At 47.4% G+C, this 23170-nt stretch overlaps 1 protein-coding gene across 7 annotated transcripts; it reads right to left on the bottom strand.

Moving 5' to 3' along the window:
- Nucleotides 1-129: 129 nt before the first annotated feature.
- asxl1 (ASXL transcriptional regulator 1) lies at nt 130-22125 on the bottom strand. Of its 7 annotated transcripts, none has more exons than XM_042097712.1 (13): nt 21685-22125; nt 15707-15789; nt 15545-15547; nt 15308-15425; nt 14853-15009; nt 13415-13488; nt 11738-11822; nt 10849-10968; nt 9851-10014; nt 9213-9309; nt 8976-9081; nt 4496-5468; nt 130-3915 (listed from the first exon to the last, which is right to left on the bottom strand). In XM_042097712.1, exons 1-13 carry the CDS (start codon nt 21739-21741, stop codon nt 721-723), a joined length of 5232 nt encoding a protein of 1743 aa, XP_041953646.1. In that variant the 5' UTR covers nt 21742-22125; the 3' UTR covers nt 130-720. The 7 variants fall into 7 exon arrangements, with proteins under 7 accessions (XP_041953646.1, XP_041953645.1, XP_041953644.1 ...); XM_042097711.1 differs by having other exon boundaries at nt 130-3909; nt 14841-15009; XM_042097710.1 differs by having other exon boundaries at nt 14841-15009.
- Nucleotides 22126-23170: the final 1045 nt, after the last annotated feature.

A 23170-nucleotide genomic window follows, 5' to 3' on the forward strand; every position in this document is an offset into this window, starting at 1 on the left:
GTCCGCTCAATGTCAGCTTTATTGGATAGAATACTGTGCTTTACGGTCGTGTACAGACTTCACTTTGGATAAGAAAATAACAAAACAAGAAGAAAAGTGAAAGCACTTACAAAAAAAGGGAAAAGAAAATGTCATTTTGCTCATTTAATGATTAAAAAAATATTTCTTTGCAAGACAAGACACACAAAACAGCCCTCCCATGATCCTCTACAGCGAGGAGAGGGAGAGAACAACGCAAACAATTAACAGCCACCATTTTCACACTGAACTGATGAATGGTGTCAAGAGGATGAGGTAAATGTTTTTTTTTCTGTGGAAAAAAAAGTTAAACAAAAAAAAGGCACAATTTACAACCAATCGTGCCAGGTAAATTCACAATAATAATAACAATAATAATTATCATTATTATTATCTTGGCAATAATAATAACATCATAACAGCAATAGAAAATATATGCAACAAAAATACAGACTGGTTTTTATGTTACAAGGCATCTTCCAGCCCAACCGTCCTGCCAGAACATCAACAATGGGCCACACACACCATTCCAACACCCCCCCAAGCTCTCTCATGAGTCCTGCAACACTGTCAACTTTCAAATAAGAGGCAAAGAGACCGACAGTTTTTTTTTTTTTTTTCTTTTTTTGAGAGATTATGGCAAGGCGGTGTCATTCACCTGGCCGTGATCTCGCCTTGCCCGAGGGGTGGGGCAAAGGCAGACTATCTGACCACCAGACAGGACACGCACAGTTTGGATGGGCCGATGCAGTCGTCGTGACAGAAGGCACCGCAGCCCTGGCACATGATCATGGCCTTGAGCCTGCACGAGCACTTGAGGGCCACCTCCTCGGCGGCGCTGTCGGCGAACGCCTGGATGCTGAGCGCCGCGCTCTGCCCGCCACCGCCGCCGAGCCCGCCGTTCCCGGTGCCCGAGCGCTGCCGCAGGTGGAGCACGCTGTCGGCGATGCTCCGCGAGAAGCCGCTCCCGTCCACCACCGACACGTTGGCCGTGTAGCTGAAGCCGCCGGCGCCTCCGCCCAGCATCCCTCCGCCCGTGCTCTGCTGCAGCTTGGGCGACTTGCCGTACAGCTGGAAGGGCAGTGAGGAGGTCGTGGAGGACGGCGAAGACGAGACGGGGGAGGAGAGGTCTCCCTGCCGGCCGTACGGGCTCCGGCCCTGCTCCTTTTTGGCCATGCGCACGAGGGACATCTCCATGTTGAGCAGGCCCTCCATGGCCCCTCCGCTTAAGAAACTGTCCATTGAGCTCGGCGGCTCCTTTTTGGTTATCACAGCAGCAGCAGGGGGAGGAGGTGGGGCGGCAGCAGTAGTGGGGCCGTTTCCTCCAGGGGGGTTTTTGGTGAGCGCCTGGCAAGAGGGGCGGGAGGAGACCTCGTTCTTCACCGTGGCGACCGGAGACAGCTGCTGTTGCTGATAGGGCTGAGGCGGGTGGGGGGGCGGGGCTTTGGTAGGCCGCCAGTTGATCTTGACGGTGGGGACGACCTCGGAGGGGCAGAGGTCACCGTGGGGAGGGGACGGCGCGTCCGGCGTCGTCGTGCGGGAGTGGGGAGGCCCAAGGCTGTTGGAGTGCTGTTGCTGGAACATTCCAGGCCGTTCCGGAGTTCCGCCCCGCATGGGCTGCTGCCCAGGGAGCTCTTTGATAACCGCTGACTCGTAAGCTGCCGTGCTCTGCGAGGTAACGTCCAGCGGACGTCGGCTGGAGGAGGAAGACAACGACGAGGACATGGACAACGACGAGGGGAGGGACGTGATTACCGGCACGGCACCTGGCGGCAGCCTCTTTGCCTCTTCAAACAAGCACGCCGCCCGAGACGGCATGGAGCCGGGCACCTGCGGCCCATACCCGCGCCCAGAGGGCACCTTGTGTTGGTTGGGAGGAGGGGAGAACTCGGGGCCGGGAGAGTCCGTGGGGCCAGACGAGGAGGAGTCGCTGGGGCTCCTGAAGCGAGGGCCGGCTGCCGCGCGGGGTTGGGGGCGGCCGGCCTGCTGGGACACCGTTGGGCTCCCGGGGAGCCGGTTGATCTCCAGCTTGCTGGCGGAGTGCGGCTGCGGCAGCACCTTCTCCAGCGGGAGGCTACCCTGGAGCAACTGGGTGACCAGCGGGTTGTTGGCCTCCACCGAAGACATCGGCCGTGCCGAAACGGCAGCCTTCTTGACCCCGCCAGAGGTCTGCTGCTGCTGCTGGGCAGAGCCGGACTTGTCCTCTGCCGACATCCGCCGGAGGAATTTGGCTTCGTCGGACGCTTCTGTTTGGATAACAGACTTCCCGTTGTTGCGGCTTTGGTCTCTCTCCGCCTGGGCCAGGTGTGTCTGCCCCATGCCCTGCAGCCCTGTGCTGGACGCTTGGTCCAGGGTGTGGTTTGAGACATGAGCTCCGCGGCTGGGATGCTGCTGCTGCGACGACAACGGCGGCTGCTGCTGTTGTTTCTGGGTTTGAATAACGGGCTGGTTCTGAACGCCGTTGGGGAAGCGGGTCTGCTGGATGACCGACTGGCCCTGGCCAGGGTTGGACACGTGGGAGTGGATAACCGGCTGCTGCTGGTGCTGCGGAGGCGGGCTGAACGTCCGGGACATCAGCCGGCTGGGGCTCTGGATGACCGGCTGGTTCTGCGGCTTGGCACCGGCGGCGCCACTCTGGACCGCCACACCGTTGCAGTCAGCTGTCGGCGTGTGCCAGTCCACCGACTCCTCTTCCGGGGCCTCGTTCTCAAAGTCTGAGGCGGTTTCCGTGGAGTCGCTGTGCCCCCCTGCGTCGTCATCCCCAGCCATGCTGGAGAGGTGAGTGACCGAGCTCTCAAAGCCTGCGATGGGCTTGCTGTCCAGCCCAACCTCAGTGCCACCGTGCAGCCCTCGTTCTCTGCTGCCCTCCCCCTCGCTCAGTCCGTTCCTGGACACAACAGCAGGAGTCTCCTGCGGTGGCTTGAGGTCAGATCCGTGCTGGATGACGCCGGCCGACGCCGACCGCTGCTCGTGCCCACTCTGCTGCTCCGCTTCCCAGGCCTGACTCCCGATGGCTGTCCGTGTCCTGATCACGTCCACACCCTGCGCTCCGAACCTGGGCAGAGAGTCCGGGATGGACGTGGGCATTAGCGAAACCGCCCCGCTCGGCCCCTTCTCCATCGCAGACGGTGACGGACTGCTCTCCGGTGGCGGCCTGCTGTCGTTCGAGTCGGCCTCCTCCGTGGAGGAGCTGTCTGGAAGGCTGCCCACCGACTCCGGCTCGGTGGGAATCTGTTTTGGAGTGTCTGGCTCGGCGTCGTCGGAGGCTTTGTCACTGGGGCTGGCCAAGAGCTTATCCTCCCCCGGCGAGAGCTCCTCCATCTGGGCCTGCGAGACGGGGCTGCCCCCTACCGACGGGGACGGCGTGGGGGTCTGCGGTGGCTCCGACAGAGGAAACGACGGGTTGGAGGAGGTGGAGGGAGACGGGGCGTGGGCCTTGGGCGTGGAGGCGGCCGTCGTTGTCGTGGATGACGACGCCGTCGTGGTCATCGCAGTCCTCTCCGAGTCTACAGCGGACAGCTGTAGTTGTGCTCCAGACGAATGAGAGCTCGCAGGTGAGCTCTGCTCCTCCATCTCGCCCCCCCCGCCGCCTCCTCCCGGCTCGACCGGGCCCGGGTGCTCTCGGGCCCGCCGCCCACTGCTGCGATCCGATAGCCCAGAACCGCCCCCCGGGCCGCCCCCGCCGGGCCCTGCCCCGTCGCCAGTGGCTGCAACAGCAGCAGCGGCCTCTCGCTGGGCGCGGGCCTGCTGGGCGCGGGCTTTGATGTCCGCCAGCGTCCGCGCCCCCGTCCCGGACCGCCGCCCCCCCGACCCCTCGTTGGGGGGCACGATCCGGGGACAGATTTGGTACGTTGGCGCCCCCTTGACCCAGGGCGGTTTGATCCGGGAGAGCTGTATCTAGAGAAAGTGGGAGAGACAAAAAACCGATACGTCAGACATTATACGTCCAAAAGCAAGAGACAACCAAGAAAGAATTCTAAGGAAACGGAACTCTAACTAAAATGTATACAAAAGCCCTCCGGTGTTGCCATTTGTTATTCTATGTTTAACAAGAATCCTAATTACATTAATAATACCCTGATTAAAGTCTTAGGGTACGTTTGGACTTGGCTTCTTTTCTGACAAGAAGTTGTGCAGACCGCTTTTTCAGTTTAAAAAAAAAAATCTGCCATTGTTTTTGTTCAAAAAAGCAGCCGGACCACAGGTTTTGGTCAGAGCCTTATAGATATCTCTCTAGGGCTCTGGTTTTGGTTATTGTGATTGGTCAGCTGTCAAAAAACAGTGTGACGTAGTGTGTTTTACTGCTAGAAGTTTAACATATCTCAACTTTAAAAAGCGTTTTAAAAGAAGCCAAGGACATTTTTGAAAACACCTTTCTGCTCCATAGGATTGTAATGTAAAACGGACACCGGCAGCTACGAAAAATAAGTCTAGTCTGAACGTAGCTTTATGTAACAAAAACAAAAGGATGATGTACCCGGATTGGCGGGACCTTGGGTTCCTCGATTGTGGGCTGCGGCTTTTCCGAGTGGACACAGTCAACTGTGTTACGAAAGGACTGACGCTCATCAAGCCGTGGCCGTTTCTCGGGAAAGCTAGTGAAGGCCTGGGGCTCGTCGGGGCGCCTCTTCTGCTCCTTGGACAGGCCGGCGGGGCTGGAGGTGGCCGGGCTGGCGGCCGGGCTGCTCTCCCTGCTGCTGGCGCCGGTGCCAGCCGTGCCGGTGGTGATGACGGACGCGCCATCGTCCAGTGGGTCGGTGGCGATGGCGGCCGTGGAGGAGGACGAGGACGAGGAGGAGGAAGAGGAGGAGGAAGAGTCTGAGCTAGCAGCAAAGGCTCCCTGCCGGTCGGAGGCAGAGGAGGGCGATGAGGAGGGTGACGAGGAAGAGGAGGTGGAAGAGGAAGAGGAGGGGGAGGAGGTGGAGGCCACAGGGGGCTCGGGCACGTCAGGCAGGAGCCGGGCGGAGACATCGGACGCCTCGGGCTCGTCGCTGGACACAGTGGAGGCTGGGGTCGGGACGGGCTCCGGGACGGGGGAAGAGGGGGCCGCCTCTGGGGAGGGCACCTCGACAGGGGTCTCCATTTCTGAGTCGGCGGGCAGGACCACCTCGCCCTGAACGGCAGCGGCGGCGGCCTCTGGCAGCGGCGTGGAGGGAGCATCAACAGGAGTGTCATCAGCGGCGCCATCATCCGAGGGTTCGGCGCTCTCCGCTTGTTCGGCCGCGGTAGCTGCGGCGGCGGTGGGACTGGTCTTGCAGAGGGTCCGTCGAGCCCGGCGACGCAGGTCTGCTCGTGAGCGACGCCTGATGCGCCCTTCCCGGCGCCGCCGACCCACACTGCGTCGCTTCGGTGTGGCAACAGCAGCAGTGTCTCTGTCCAGAACGGCCGCTGCTTCATCCCCTGGGTCACTCATGGTCAGTTTCAGGGCCTCCTCGTGAGTCAGGCCAGACCTGAAGCCAACAAAACACACGTTAAAAGTATACTGAATCAAGTATGTGTAAATGCAATTCACTTCCTATTTAACTCCAGTTTACCAAATAAATCCCTGATGGACACAATACAATGACACACACATTTCAATCCCCTGATAAACCCCCACTGAGACACTTGAAATGAGAGTTGAGTTGAATAGGATCAGTTAGATCAAATTCACTATCCAATATAGCTGCAAGCAGCAATGAGGGGGCCAAGCAGTGAGATCAGCAGGCCAGATTTGCCATGTAAGTCAATGCCGTTGCATCAGACATATAGCCTTAAGCAGTCACAGCAAGTTCCATGCCATACAACCCAAGATTGGCTGAGTTACAAGGTCAAGTTTCACATCAAAACACAACTGATTTTGTGGGGCTGAACCAGGGCTGAGTGTCGCCGCCCCCTCCCCCAGCCAGCCCACCGCCGCAACCGCCCCTGCCCATCCCACCCCGCCCCAACCTTGCACGCACGCATTAGAATTAACTGGATGGAACTCGCTGTCATCAGTTTCACATCAAAAATAAAAGATTGACTGAGATATGATCACACTTGCTGTGATTTAAACACAGAGGTCAAAAATTGACGTCATAGGGTGTGTGGGGGTGTGAACTCAGCTTGGCCCAAGGATTCCAATGATACCTCATTTTGCCATTCGGGGTCAACAGGTCAAAAGTTACGTCGGTGAACACAAGTCCAACTTTGGCCTGTTGGTGGCGCTAGAGCGCTTGAGGTGCCGGCATGAAACTTGGTGAAATGAATTATTGGACTGTCCCCAATTAGTGTGCCAAATTGTATAACTTTTGACCAGACGGTTCTATGGGCTGCCATTGACTTCCATTGCAAAATAATGCGCATCAGCAACTACTGGCCAAAATGCATTTTTGTCAATTACGGAGCCCCCTAGAGGTCAAATGTCACCAAATTTCTTGAGCGTCCTCCCGATGTGGTCTGAGGTACATGTACTAAGTTTGGTTTTGATACATGAAAGCGTTGCTGAGATATGAAATCACTTCCTGTTTGGCGGCTTCGCCGCAAATTTTGATTGGCTGGTACAGGCCAAAGCTTCTGTCAATTGTTCCAGAAAGCAATGCACTCATCAGGCATGGTCTGAAGATGGTCTCTGCCAATTTTGGTGAGGAACAGATGAAATTTCTGACCTGCCAAAACTTTTTTGTGTTTTTGATTTAATCCAATATGGCGGCCGAATCAATTACGATGACATCACAAGTTGGCTTGGGTCGGCCTAAGGACCTTCAACAGTAGTACCAGACACCACTAGTGGGTTTTAATTCTAAGCACAACTGCTGCTACAGGCCAAAAGGCATGTTTCTTAATTACAGCGCCCCCTAGAGGTCAAAGGTCACCAGATTTTTTGAGCGTCCCCCTGATTGGGTCCTGAGTCCATGGACTAAGGTTGGTTATGATAGATCAATGGGTTGCTGAGATATGAGCTCACTTCCTGTTTGGCGGCTTCGCCGCAAATTTCGATTGGATATTACGGGTGAACGGTCATAGTTCCGAAGACAAAACACCACAACTTTTGTGAGGCTTGGTCTGAAGATCATGTATGTCAAGTTTGGTGACGATCGGACAAAATTTGTGACCTGTGAAAAATTAGTTTCACTTTCACTAAAATCCAATATGGCGGAAAATCCATCATGGCGGAAAATGACGTCATAGGGTGCGTTGAACTCGGCCTGGTCCAAGGATTCCAATGGTACCTCATTTTTCAAAATCGGGCCAACGGGTCAGAAGTTACATGCATGAACACATGTCCAAATTTGGCCTGTTGGTGGCGCTAGAGCGCTCATGGTGCGGACTCGAAACTTGGTGAAATTAATTCTGGGACGCAGCCTAATTAGTGTGCCAAATTTCACAACTTTTCACCAGACGGTTCTATGCTTCGCTGCTTGGCCCCCAAATATTTGCAATCAAATGAATTATCCTATACTTGCAAGCAAGGTTAGATTTCCAGGTACAGTACAAGAGTACTGATGATTCTGATGGTCAAATCTGAGACCCACCTAACGAATCCTTGATAGACACAATACAATGATATACCCAGAACTGAATCAACTGATAAACGCACAAAAAAAATTATTTGAAAAGAGAGATTAGGTTCACTGTCCAATACTTGCATTCAATGAGGCTAGATTTCCAGTCCGATACTTGCATTCAGACTACGTTTACACGAAGCGGGGTATTTTCCTAAACGAATATCTGGCCATCTACGTTTGCAAGTAAAAGTGCCTTTACACAAGACCGTTTTTTTTTTTTAAATGTGTTTACACGAACCCGTGTACATACATGCGGTCATGAGCACGCCAAACCACAGTGGCAGTCTAACGATAAGCTCAAGCTCACATTAACCAATCAGAACCCTGAAAAAGTCGCATGTGAGAACATGTAAATGTAAACATTGGTCACACATTTGGTGTACTTCTGTCGCATACTGTGACGTTGGCTGCCCAAAACTCCATTTAGCACAATTTACAACCAAACGCATAAACAAAGTTTTCCAAAAAAAAAAATCACTTTGGCCGGAGTTTTTTTGGATAACCGTTTTACGGGGCGAATTCTCCGTTTGCGTCTAAATGAAAGGCTCAAACGTAGGGAAATGTCTTCGTTTATAAAAATACACATGCTCGTGTAAACGGGGTCTCAGTAAGACTAGGTTTCCAAATAGGGCATAAGGCTTTGATTCAGACCTGGGATCTCACTCCTTGTCCAGTAAGACCTTTGCTCTACATGTTCCTCATATCTGCTGGCCTCTCTACACCTGATTTAGATGAGTGTGTAATTACAGTGCATAAAAATGCACTGTTCTGTTATCCGAAGTCAACATCCATTAAACAATCTGCCCATCAACATCCATTCAACTTTCTGTCTATCAACATCCATTACACTATCTACATTCAACTTTTAAACTATATACTCTGTCTCAGGCTTTAAGCATATAATCTGGCTCTCTTAAGACTACTATTTCCTCCTGCCCACAACTGTTTCAAAATAAATGTCCTCACTACAATAATTCACTATTAAATAATTTAACTATTTAAACTACTCAACTATTTAACTGTTCAGCCATTTCAACTGTCAGTTGTTATCAACTATGACTCCTGCCAACTGTTTCCAAATTAAAGTTTGTTTGGCATTTTATGTTAATATACAGTATGTTTATATTTTCATGCACTGGTAATTTCCTCGAAATTACATTTTCTAGTTATTATTATTATTATTATTATATCCTTGATAAGCTAAATCCCATGCACTCCCTACAGTAAATCAACAGAGGAGATATGATTGCAGTCAGGTAAGGCAGAGCAACGATAAGTGAAATACAAGCTAAGGTAAGAAAAAAAGGAGTGTGGAATAAAAGAAAGAAAGAAAGAAAGAAAGAAAGAAAGAAAGAAAGAAAATGGATAGAATGGATAGAAAGACCAATATAGAAAAGAAATAATGGAGAGAAAAAGTAGATCTCATACCGTTGGCCATGATACTCCTCAAAGAACTTCTCTTTCCATGCCTCCACTTTCTTCTCTTTCTCCATCTCTTGCCTGAAGCGCACCTGCATTTCATGGGTAAACTCACCTGCACAGCAAAAGCAGTGAAAAGAAAGAAAAGATTTTAGCATCTTGCGAGTTCATCCGAACATTTCTTTGGTTTGATTTTCTTCAAAGGCTTAGTGATGTTCCAACATCAACGCACCCAATGTCACTAACCTTCGGCCAGTCGCTCTTTCCAACTCTGTGAGGCGTGTGTGAAAAACTCATTATTGAGGGCTGAACTACTGAGGCGAGGTAGTCCGTCGGGGCCAACCTGGTAAAGATCGGGCCAAAGAGTTAGAAAGCACAGCAAACGCAAACAGTTGAGCAACTCTACTTAATTCCTTTTGTCCATTGTAGTTTGTTTGGCAATGAGTTTGGCAAATTGTCTGGGAAACGTTTGACATATTCAAACAGGATGTGGAAAATTCCATGTTAATTGCAAGCAGAGGTGGAAAAGTCCAGCTTCAGAGAGTAAAAGTCCAACCACGTATTGGTTCTACCTTTGTAGTTAACACAGGTGATCTCACCAATTAGCTGCTCTACCTGGCTAAAGAGTTGTGATAATTAGAATCAGCTGGTTTAAGTGAATGGTTGGCACAGATATGTGGTAGGACTTTTACTTTCTGAAGCTGGACTTTTATACCTCTGATTGCAAGGTAGTATTTATTGTTACCATTTGCTACACTACTCCTGTTTGTATTGTGCATTGATTGTCCTCTATTTTTTGTAAGTCACTTTGGATAAAATCATCAGCTAAAAGAATAAATGTTAATAGGAAATGGAAATTGTGGCTGTGTGAGGTGGATACCCACCTGTCGGTCGACCTCAGGTAAGAGCTGTAGCAGCTGCTGCTGGGAGTGTGCGGGGAAGGCAGCGAAGGTGCGCATGTTGATGAGGGCTCGAATGTTGGTGTTCACCAGAATGGATCCTGGGGTCTCGAAATCGACTTCTACTCCTCGGCTTCTTTTCATGGGTCCTGTTGTCAACAAGCAACAAGATTAAGCAAGGACGCAATTAATATATTAGCACACTTTCTGTGCCTTTAACACACGTAGCTTTTCAATAAGCTCAAAGCCCAATTTTTTAATGTACTTAGCACCATGTGGTTTGTACTGGAAATGCTACACCTCAAGTGTCACACTGGGGAGATGTCACAGCTTGTGGATGATCTTTTAGCAAAACAATTCACATGGAAGCCAACAACATAAGCCATTCAAGTTTGCAGCCATTACAATCTCGGCATTCAATGAGCAGCCAACAAAACGAGATGTTGAATTAGCAACCAAAATGAACAGGGGTCAGACATGAACTCATTAGGGAAATCACTGTGGTTTTCTATGCTGTGTTAGCATAACTGTGCTGATGCTATGTGAAGCTAAAGCACAGGACGTCTATGCTAACCTACATGCTAGTAACATGCTTTTATCTGTGCTAGAGTATTTCTTTTCCTCACAAGCCACAAGGGACAGGCTAGAAATATCTATCTTTGGGTGATTAGAGAGTGATCCTGGGAGAGAGGAAAGTTACAGGGACATGGCAGTAAGCTATGCTAACTCATGGTTACAAGGATATGGCAGTAAGCTAAGTTCTCTCATGTTTACAGGGACATGGCTGTAAGCTAAGCTAACTTATGGTGACTTTTTGGAAGTGTCTAAGAGACAGGAAGTAGATTGTTTTTGTGGACATTAAGGGAGGTTTTCAGTAGTGGTTCTAGGGGTGCAAACGTAACAGTGGTGGATTGAGAGTTGGGTTGGGTTGGGGGCAGTAGTGGTGGTTGAGGGGGGACAGTCTTGACACTAGACCTCAGTACCTGAGCGGAGGCCAAGCATGCTCTTGAAGTGCTGGGGGCGCTTCCAGCCCAGCTCGGAGTGGGCACGCAGCGTGGGGCCCGAGCCCCCCCTAGTGCCTTCCCTGCGCCTCCCCTGGGCTCCTACGGGGGTGAGATTTGGGGGAGGAGGAGTGGGTGTTGTGAGATATACACTCTTCATCATTGTGAGTGGAGGCAGGGGGCAGATGGAGGTAGGGGCAGTTCAGTTTAGCTCAGCTCTCAGACAGATAGGGCCAAAGGGTGCAGCAGAGGGCAGTAGTGGTGGCAGAAACAGCAGCAGCATTTGCGAGTGAGCAATAAAATAAGCTGCGGGGTGGGGTGGGAGCGACACCAGGATTGGCATGAAGGTAGGGTGTGGGGCGGAGCAAATCAGGTGTTGGCACAGATGGGGGAAAGAAAGGTGGTGGAGGGCCACAAAAATGCAGACGCAAAAAGCAAGGAGGAAGGTGGTGTCCATGGCAAGTGCACAGGGACTGAGGGGTACGTACTGAGGGGGTTCTTGCCCCCCCACCCCACCCCCTCCCACCACACAGTGTTACTCTGGGGTAGCACTTTTTAGTATGAGGCTAAAGCAATCTGAGGAGGTAGACGAGTGGCCACTGGCAGGAAGGGAACCGAAGATGGGGGAAGGGGGAAAAAAAACGGAGCCAGCCAGAAGAAGCAGCCATATGCATGATTAAAGAGTGTCAGGGCAGAAAATTATAAACCTCGTCAAGCTGCATGGGAAAGACAGGACCACAGACAGAGCAGGAGGGGGGAGATAAACAAACCGTTGAGGAGAGGAGAGGAGGGTTTAGCGGAGAGGAGTGTGTGCGTGAGAGAGGGGGGGAAGATAGGGGTGCAAGCTTGGAAGAATGAAAACAGTCTTAACCTGATGGCACGTGCTCTCCGTTGACCTTGAGTGGAGTGAGAACGACGCGAGGCATCATCACCGACTTCTTTCTCTGTCTGCCGGACTGCAATGAACAGCGAGTTTACAGTGAGGAGAGGAAAACAAGTGTGCAGAAGTGAGCGAACACACACACACACACACACACACACACAACCTTAGTTGCCCCTTTAAAATGATCTGAAATTTCTGATACATAGAACTTCTTCTACTTGTTCTTGTTCTCTAGTAATGTTTTCATTTCCCTCCCACTGTCACAAACCCAAAGGAAACACGTGACCAGCATTGACTAATATGAATCTATTTAACAAGTCACAGCCAGAGCTCTGTTAAAAACAGAAAGTACTTTACGAGCAGAACCCTGCTTCCTTGCAACAACAAGGTTATTATTGTTGAGTGGTGCAAAATTAATGTTCTATTTAAAGCCAAACGCTGAATAAAAGCCCAGCATGACTGAAATGTGAAGCAACAAACAGTGAGCCTTGTTTCAATCGATCCTTCTAAAGGAAAAGCATTTGCCTTCACTGTGAGTCTATGCCTTCAGCTTGACACGTTTAACATAGCTTTAGCACACATTAGAAATGCCCTACAAACTTTATAGATAAGGGTGCAAATTCCTGGCTACAGATGAAATGCTGAGTAATGCCTTCGTACCGTTGCTGTCAGTTGGACCACCACACGACCACAGTGAGTCAAAGATAATGCAAAGGGACTCCCCCATTTGTCAAACCCTCTCTGTCTTTTAGGGGAATACTGGCCATAGACACATCACTTCTGCCTCAACAGGCCCCGAGACTAAAATGGTACACTGCACGCATTCCCTACTGTATTAACATTCATAAGTCTAGCCTTGTCAGGTTCTGTGCCAGACAGGCTTTTGTTTTTAACCTAGTCAGAGAGAGAGAGAGAGAGAGAGAGAGAGAGAGAGAGAGAGAGAGAGAGAGAGAGAGAGAGAGAGAGAGAGAGAGAGAGAGAGAGAGAGAGAGAGAGAGAGAGAGAGAGATGGGTTTTATGAAATATTAATAGTTCCATAAAAAGCCTTTGCCATATCAGGAAGCCTTTCTGACCATTTTTGTTCCCTTGAAGGCAGTCAAAGAAGAAAAAAAAAAACATTCCAAAGAGTTCAGGGTTCTGAGCAGCCCATTGTTTATGGAGTCTGGAAAAAAAAAGGTACAGTACACGATACCGGAGAAAGGCTGTTGACATTTGATCTCAACAGCCAATGAAATTACAGCTCTCCCCTTCTGTGCTCTTGAGGCAGTAAGTTGATTGGTTAGAATGGTGTATAGCTCTGTCCATGTACTTCATTTTCCATTGACACAGCCAGGCAGGGCAGACAAACATGTGCACCAGAATTGTTTTATGACCATACAGAATGATAGCTGTAGGACCATAAGAAGCAATTCCCTGAATTTGACTAAAAATATCCATGTAAAGAATAAACCCTGTTTCCAATACTAATCTAAAATATTTAGAATTGGAAACAGCGTTTATTCTTTACATGGATCTCTAAAAGCTCCCACAAAGTAGTCACTAGTCTTCCCACACACATACACACAGAGTATGTAGGTAAAACGAACTTATGGAGGAGCACTGGGAGTTCTAGATCAGATCCTATTGTCCTGTACAAAGTGCCTTCCCCCTCCCGTGAAGACTTACCTGTGAGGATCGGCTGAGTCGGGTCTGGGGCTCTGTGGAGCAGGAGGCGCTGGAGGACGTCTCGTCCACCGAGGCTGGGGAGGAGGAGCAGAAGACAGGACACCACCATTACTCACGACAGACTCTCGCCTCTCGTCTTGGCGCACGCAGAAGACAACCCGTGCAGCGTCAGCGCTAACAACGCTACGGAGGCTTCGGGCCTCGGCTCATTGAGACTGATAAACGCTCAGTCCACAAGGAGAGAGCAAGAAACAACACTTAAAATGCCTGCTGCCTTTTACCCCACGCTGGAGAGAAGCGACCGAGCACGCCACGGAACATGCTATTATTACACACAGCATATACATATTAAACGACAGATGTCTTCAGCAGAAGGAAACTTATGTAATACTGACATGAAAGTAATCACACAGTAGGCTAGATAATGTGGGATTTGTGCACAGATAGCACAAATAAAAATATAAATGCCTTCGGTGCGCTCTCAAGTCAAAGGCTCCTGTTAAATAGCTCCATGGAAATAGCGGACTGGGAGCAGGAGTATCGTTATGTTAAACCTGCCCGGCACATGCTGCACATGTGAAGGCTTTCATTTATTAATTAATTCATGTTAGTTAGAGGAAGTGGACCAATATAAACCAGGACGTGCTGAGATTCTCGTGTGTACATCACACGAGCAACAATGGTGAACAAACAAGATGCTGTAATCTCCAAAGAAAAAGAGCGCAGGCCCATTTCCTATTTTTGGCACTGTGGCTGGGCAAATATGGTACAGTTTCCCTGGGTTTTGCATCATCTACACAAGCACTTTATAAACCAGGGAGACAGATCTTTATACAGCGGTAGAGACAGATCTGACTAGCAGACGCACAGATCCTTCTGAGCCATTACTAAATCCCTGAAGAGAAAAATGAATGTGATAAACGTGTGAAAAATACTGTTGTTTCAACTGGATCTCTAGATATTGTGTCTTATCCTTGAGCAGAGTAAGTAAGTAATACTAATTAACACATGTTCAAACCAAAATTGATATATAATTGTCAATTTGAGTGACAAGAATGTCCGAAGACTGGTTTTAATATACACAAAAACATGTTTTCAAACCACTCTCATCTAGGTCACTGCTGGCTGTGGCATGTGCTGCGGTAACTATGGCAACACACACATCTTCAAAAGAAGTAGTAGGGAGGGGGGGGAAAGGGAAAAAAAAAGGAAAAAAAAAAAAAGAATCAATGTCGCTTCAGCTTTCCATGTTCTTTCTAGAGGGAGGGCAATTTGACGATTCACTCTGGATGGTGTTCAACCAGCTTAATTTCAAACATCTTTGGACTGAGGCCTTGAAACACATTAGAACACTACAGGGGGGGCTTCATTTCAAATCCATTGCTGATGTCACCTAAATCGAGCCAATCAGAGACCATGTGCCTACCGTCATTCTCACCGCTGGCAGCAGCTGTTTCCGTGGAGTCGCAACTCTCCTGCTCGGCCCCCTCTGCTGCGCCGACCGTCGCCGTGGACGCTGTCGCCTGTGTAGCTGCTGCAGCAGCATCCGCACCCTCTGTCGCTGTGGGGCTCTTTGTCCACTGAAGGGCATTTTTCTGGACAGAATGAGGTGGTCATCAGTAACAATAACATGGCTGGTTGGGTCACTGCAGCATACACTGTGCATGTTCTTCTGTCTAGTATGGGATAAGGTTTTTATCTCCACGGTACACCTGACAAGGTGAATCTGTGGACCTCTTGATCAGCTGAAACACCTCGAGAACATTTTTATAATAACCAGAGTTAGAATGGAGATTTTTAGAGCCTGAAACGGCCCTAGGAGCAGGACTGTGATCCCCAGGTCTCGCTAGTAACTTAGCAACCTTACATAGAAGTGCTGATTTGTGATGCTACCTTTAGGGTGAAGAGACTCATTCTGCCTGGCAGCTTGAAGAAGATGCTGTTCTTCACTCGGTCACCCCGCACCTGAGAGTGAAGCATGGTGACCAGGCAGGCCAGAGGGGCTGTGCCACTGTCACACACACACACACACACACACACACAGAGGGGAGAGACAAAAGAAATGAGGTGAGAATCAAAAAAATGCCAACCTTCCATTTGGACAAAAGGATATTGTTATTCTAATCTTACCTTCTAAATAGTCCATGTACAAGCACAAGCATGAAAAAGGAAGAGAAGATAGTTATTCACATTGTGCACACAACATTTCAAGTTCATATAAGCACAAGCATAACTGAGATTCTATGAATGTGTAGATTTGAACATTAAAAGAATAACTGAAGGAGCGGTCACCTCATCTCCTTCAGGCCTTTCGTCTGAATGACATGGAGGATCTGTTTGGGGGTCATGGGGGCGTCAGAGAAGTTCTCCAGAACCTGACAAGAGACAAAGGTTTGGGTTCAGTTAATGTTGTCAAATAAAGTCAGTCAAGTCTTACACACTCAATACATATACCCACATATACCTATATTTACACATTGTCCCCTTACAATTATAAGGTTCAATTTGACATTATTATCAAAATTGAGTTAATGACACAATCTTATTCTGGAACACCTCAAGAAGCTGAGGTGAGGTGTTTCTTATATCTAAAGAGCTTATCAATATAACTCTATGGAATTCTAAGACTTTGAAGCTCAATATCTACTCAGAACGTAGATAGAACCTTATAAAATTCCAAGGGGACCACATGTCTGCAAGCTAACTTATTGAATTAGAGATTGCTTTTGGGTGGGAACAATTACAGAGTTTACAGTATTTGACAACGAACCTGTGACCTGAATAGAAAAGGTTTAGTTCAACTAATGCTTTAAGGAATTATCCGGAGTAAAATGCACTTTAGATCAATTTTACGGATGATTGGGAGTACATACGTTGAGTTGACATCAAAATCATATCATTCGGATGTGTTTTGAGAAAGTTCGATTTTACCGTTTTTAGTCAAAACTCTGGAAGCCTGGAAGTGACCAGGGCATGTCATTTCGCCGCTACAAAACGCTATTTTTATACCTCTTCTACAGTTCCAAACAACATTACACTTACGATCATCCGTAAATTGATCTAAAGTGCATTTTACTCCGGATAATTTCTTTAAGTCTCGCTGCACAGTCGTTCAGTCAGAACTCCAGGCATACACAAATACAGTATCTTGAACACTGGAGCACATGCGCGCGCGCGCGCGCACACACACACACACACACGTGCGTCCATCTCCCTCACTGACATTGTCATTTTCAAATCTATCCTACATGAGGGCTGTTTTAAAATGACACACACACACACACACACACACACCTCAAACATTTGTCAAGCGAGCTATTTTTAGACAGGCACAATCATTCCAGCTGCCTCTTGTGCATTCAAGATGCTATTTGTCCACCGCCGACTAAAAGCACCTCAAAGACACATTGACCCCACCCACATGCATCATGAATATCCCCAAGAACCCCCCCACCCTAACTCTCCCCTTCTCCCCCTTACCCATACAACTGGCTCCCCTCATATAAAATACTTCAGTCTTTAGCTTTGGTCAACTTCAACATGCACAGCCCACTTCTTTCATTCAGTGTGGTGATATAACCAGTAACCACAGCTCATTTAAATCAGCAGGGCCTTAATGTATGTGTGGGTACCGCTGGTGGCAAATAAAAAGGAATGGTTCACATCAAGCCAGAGGAACTGAAATTCTAGCAGAGGCTGAATTTGGCAGGCGTGTGATGGCTCTGTGTGTGTGTGTGTGTGTGTGTGGAAGAAGCCACTCTCCGCCCCACCACACCCATCCGAAATGGATGCACCAGTGTACTCGCTCCTGGCGTTGAGCCAGTTTATGTACTTTCCACACCCACGCTCAAGCGAACCACACAAACGCTCATAAGCAAGCATCTCATGAATGTGGACTTCAACCGGCACCAGTGCCGCCGCCACATCGGTCGTACCACACGGAGTGAAGCAGTCAGCAGACCGGTCACACAGACAAGAACACACACACAGGATCTGTGATGATGAATATACTTTTAGCCCCTTCAGCAAGGACACTGAAACGATTACGGTACTGACTACTATTAAAAGGCATCTCCAAATTAACCAAGGACAGCGACTACTCACACTCAGTGGCCTACTAAGCTATATGAAAGCTTTATAGACTTTCTACACAAGCACCACTGACAGTATGGAGACTGTATTAAGAATGGGTCTCATTTCGGTTGCTAGTTCTGTGTGCAATGATTAAAGTGAACGAGAACCTGTGTACCACAATCATTCCTGAAACAGTCGTTAATGTGACACTGTATCAGTAACATTTACATTTCCCAGCCAGGTCGGATGTAAAAGTTGATAACATTCTTTTACACCTAGCTCAGTCAGTCTGACACTGAAATGCTAGCTAGTATAAGTATAAGTATATATACTCTTTTGATCCCGTGAGGGAAAATTTGGTCTCTGCATTTAACCCAATCCATGAATTAGTGAAACACAGCACACAGTGAGGTGAAGCACACACTAATCCCGGCACAGTGAGCTGCCTGCAACCACAGCGGCGCTCGGGGAGCAGTGAGGGGTTAGGTGCCTTGCTCAAGGGCACTTCAGCCGTGGCCCACTGGTCGGGGCTCGAACCAGTGGGCCACGGCTGCCCGTCAAAGCTAATAAGCACACGTGGTCCACTTGTGTGGTGGACACATTTTACTCTACCCAACAACATGCCATGTTGTAGAATTTTGTCAATTGTGACAATAATTCCAGCCAGCGAGCAGAGTTACCATCATAACCACCATTTTATGAGGTGCACTTTAAGAATGCCTGGAAAACAAAACATTTTAGTTCACTAGAGCAGTCCAGAAAAATGCACAGGACTGGTAATGGGCTATTCCCAGAGTACTTCACTAGTGTCTGAATTGGGGGCTGTAATGAGACATTCCTGAGGTGTTTTCAAATGAGAGGACAGATAAAAAGGGTTCTTTCTGATATGTAGGCCTAGGTGAACTCATTCTGAGGCCTGTTTTGGCTCTGTTGACTGTTCAAGGACAGGCAATGAAACAGGAAATGGAAGTGAATTCAAGCCTCTGTCAGATGGAATGCATGCTGTGAACACAAAAACATGAACGCGCAAATTCCACCATGGCAACACACAGACGCATGAGCACTTCAAAAAGGGGGAACGACACAAGACTGTGTTGTGTTGTGTGGAGTGTGAGAGCATGCACCAGTACACACACACTAGAATTAGGCGGAAATGAACAAGGGAAACTGCACAACCATTGGATTTCCCCTTCACCACAGTATGACATTACAGTAAGTTGAAATTCAGAAACTATACGGTCAGAACACAACACCACTGACATGGCGAAAAAGGTTTTGCGTGAATAACTACAAGGTCCCCTACATGCTGGTGCCCACACAAATGTCTTATTTTAATTGCATGCTTTTCATTTTGGCATTTCCCACAAGTCAATTTTCAGGAAGTTGACAAACAGATTCAAAGAGCACATAACTTAAGAGTTAAAACACCACATGCTTGTAGAGTGTGTACAATAGAGTAGAGTAAATGTGTAGAGTATAACACATCTGCAGTAATATCAAATAAAATTCAAAAAGTCTAAGTGTAACATGAATTATTACAGTTCATACAAAGCAATGTATAATTTACTGCTGTCAATTGCCTATGTTTGTTTTAACTCTATGTTTTTGATTTAATACAGATGCACACTGACAGACCGGCGTCTAGACAGTTCCAGAGGTGGGGGGGTGGGGGGGATTTAAACCAAGTAGAGAGCCCCCTTCTCCACTGACACAGTCTGACCACACAGCTGTCTGATGTAGCATTGGCTAAGCCCACACTATGCAATTTTTGGTCTCCTAAAGAAATAAGGCAGTTAAAAAAAAAAAAAGGGGGGGGGGCAGAAAAAAGACGGACCACAAAAAAGGGAACAGCCTTACCCTCTTCCTGTCACACGACACAAAGACACACCCTGCCTCCTCACTAATGAGGACCAAATTGTCTATAAAACCCAACTACCATCGTGTATACTGTATGAGGTGTATTACAAAACAGAGACTAAAGCATTTCGGTGCGAGATCATCCAACGTGGCTCATGTTCTCAAGTTCAGAACCCCATTTTAATATTGAGGATACATGACAAAAGACACAATCAATAGCAGATGTTAGAGAGGTCTTGCAGAAACGGGGGTAAACAGAAATGTGCAATAAAATATTCAAGCCAGCAAGGGCGTCTGCTTGCATAACGACCTACTTTAGCTTTCTCACTCATACAAAAATGTTTTGATGCATTGTTAAAATTAAATCTGGGCCCTGAGGTTTTTTTGGCTCTGCTTTTAAAAATATTGCCTGAATTTAGGAAATCCACGTAAGACCCACATGTTGCCGACTCCGAATCTTTGTGAAATGGTATGGCAGTGTCACAACACATGACCACCCCACTGCACAGTCAGGTGGGGGAAAATCTCCAGTCAGCTGAGGTGAAGTAACTAAATAGTGAAAACCCTGTGCCAGAAGTGCATTAATCAGATCATGCACACAACCACTGTATGTCTGATGAGGAATATGTGCTTATTCCACTATTCTGTCAGGAAATAGGCTATGTCCTAATGACACTGTGGAGAGCCTAATCATTGAGCTGGCAATGATATGCATGTGCCTTGAGGTGTACAATTAGTGTACATTTAAGTTGATGGTTGAACAAGGGCACAGGTCAGAAGTGAGCCTAATGCAGTGATGAAGACATTCAGATGAGTCTTGGTGATCACTGTATTTAACAAGAAATCTGCTTAGCTCAATAGTAAATAAAGAACAGCCAGCAGATGCAAACAGTATATATTTCAGGTCAGGAGTCCGGATTGACTGCCCAGAACGACATTGGTTGTTATAAGGAACACTGAACTTGCCAGACAAGAGTCCTTGTATGGACATGAATTAAGATCAGTATAAAGCAATCATTTTCCTTAGGAGAAAATAGTGTTGTGCAGCTGAATAACACTTCACTGACCGTAAAATCTCCTTTATGTGTCTCTTCACCGCCCCCCCCCCCCCCCCCACCCCCTTCCCAGTCTTATTCCATTCTTGAAGAAGTCTTTACAAAAAATACTATTTTTAGGCCTCACTTTTTTGCCCACTTTCAATTGCTATCACAATTACTTCCAAGCATCTATTAAAAAAGCTTCGTAGGCTGCTTAAATGCAATCGCATAAACGGCATCTTATTTAGCCTATGGTCTAGCTGACATTAGTCAGTCATCATATATGATATATCCACGCTTTGCAGTTATTCAGTAGTTATTCGGCTCAGTAGTCTAGCTATAATTATGACAATTATGATAAAATTATAACAGTCGATAAGTGACAATTTAACAAAACATTACAGTTAATGGCAACAATAACAATGGGTGAGCAGGAGTGGCAGAGTAGGACAGCCAAGCTAGTCATGGCTCTCTATACTTATTCTGAACAGCAGCTTGACTGATTTAATCAAAGAGGCAGTTAAATCTCTTATGAAATTAAAGTAACTTGGACGACGTATAAAACGTGGAATTCTCGTGTGGCGTATTTAGACTAGGTAAGAAAAGCAAACTTGTACCTGGCTCATTCTGGTAACAGCAATCAGTACGCTAACTAGCTAGCAGCTAGCTCGTCATATGTCTACAATCTCAGGCCATGCTATTGTTTGTTGAAATGTGTGGTCTCCAATTATTTAAAGAAAGTAGATAAACATTATTATTGAATCTTCTGCCAAAATACTTGTGGCAATAACTAAAGTGTTAAGTTTACATTGATTCAACGCTAACAAGAGAGCTTGCAAACAAAGGGTCAATCGGATAGCGAAGTAACGTTAGCTAGAGAGCTAGCTTTCAAGCTGCATATGCCTGTGTTTGTATCACAGCTAGGATAAGACGCTAGGCTACTATGCAAGCAATCATCTATGCAGCTATGGTACAACATCCATAGTCAATGTTGAAAAATTAAGGTTTATGGAAATCAATGTGTGGATGATATGCATGCACTTAGGCAACAACGCCCTAAACATCCCCAGTATCATGTCCAAACGCCCGCCTGAGCTCTGGTAACGCAGCTATGGGTTTCAGAGCACTCCCTCTGGCTACACAACGTCGCTGCTGCGGGTACATTGCCAGACATGGTAAAACAGCCCGGGCTACGACGCAGCTTTGTTCGGTTGGTCACACCATCCGGTCCACTTCCACCATTGTTTGAAGGCTGTGCAACAACAAACAGTACCCAATGTTAATCAAATAACAATATATTACCATACGAGCCGCCTCAGCCCACGTGCGCTCCTTCTTTCTCTTCTGTTTGTCCTTCATTTCCTCGCTCTCCTGTCTCGGTTACGTTAGCAAGCTTGCTCAATAAGGTGGATATGAAGACCGTTCAAGGCAGAACCAGCTAGCTTCAGTTTCCGATTTTTCTGCTGCTGCTTCCTTTCGCTTAGTAGACCAGAATCTATTTTCCTTTCGGTCCGGATCCGACGATGTGGAATTCCGCGGCTTTTGAATTTGCATTAATCTCAAATTTATATTCTGGTTGAACAGCACTGCCCTCGTCTTTGTAAAGGTTGGCTAGCTAGTAAACATGCACAGGGCGCACTGGCGAGCAGACCCCAGCAGCTACAAACGCTCCGAGCATACTGCAGGAAACCCTCACTTTGGAATGCAAGAAGGGGAGGACACAACAACGAGGTCAAAGGTCACACTCACTGCAGGAATGCAACACAAAACAACTCTTCCCAACCCCCTCTGTCGTTTCACAGTGGATTTTCACTGACGTGCCTGATGAGACACTATTGTAGATCAACCCCTCCTTTTAAAGATACACTTTATGCGGAGCCACAATGGCGTCGTTTTGTTCCTCCAATCATCTGCTATATTATTTTATGATCGTTACAATACCATTACTAAAATAAGAAATAAGAGTATATCATGATGATTTAACCACAAAACACATTAGCCAAACATAATTATAATTATGGTAGATTGCTTCATGAAGCAAAAACAGTATCAGGCAGCAAATTCTTTTGGGTTCAAAAGGTGCAAATGGAAAACAACATATCTGCCCAGACCTGATATATGCACCAGGTGCCCTATGCTCATACAAACAAATACACCTCATTCAGGTAACTCAATCTTCATCATAAGAGAAAAAAATGTAAACATGCCCAGATGTTTTGCTTGTTCAGACAAGAAAGCTTTAAAACAAACATAACTAGCAGGGATCTCAGTAGTAGTGAAATCAGGCCATTTGAAAACATCTATCCATATTTCTTGTGTGAAATATGCTTTATATACTTTTGGGTGAATAAGTGAAAGGTGCTTGAATATCATTTACAATTTCCTTGCTGTCTTGATTCCAACATTACAGAACACGAAGAAGGGTAGAAATTGGTGAGATTGAAGATGTGAGAGCCCCCCTGGATTACAATCCCTAAGTGAAGGACAAAACTGGGATATGAACCCAGGTCTGTTCACCCAGACATCTTGCAGCAAAATGTTTCATCACATAATACAGGTTAATTCATGTGTCTTGAAGTAGTCTGTGAGGAACCCAGACATAACCACTGGCTCACTTATTCAGCAGCCTCAGAGAACTCCTTCAGAGCTCATTTGAATTACCTGCAAAACATGCCACAGGGATGCAAGGTACTGTCCTGTATGTTTGAGCATACTAATCAACCACCTCTCTCTTCACCATCATTCTTCTGTTGCCTTCATGGTTCATGAGGGTGAAGACTTAAAAATC

The sequence above is a fragment of the Alosa sapidissima genome, chromosome 7, assembly GCF_018492685.1.
Source record: "Alosa sapidissima isolate fAloSap1 chromosome 7, fAloSap1.pri, whole genome shotgun sequence".
Classification (NCBI taxonomy): domain Eukaryota; kingdom Metazoa; phylum Chordata; class Actinopteri; order Clupeiformes; family Clupeidae; genus Alosa; species Alosa sapidissima.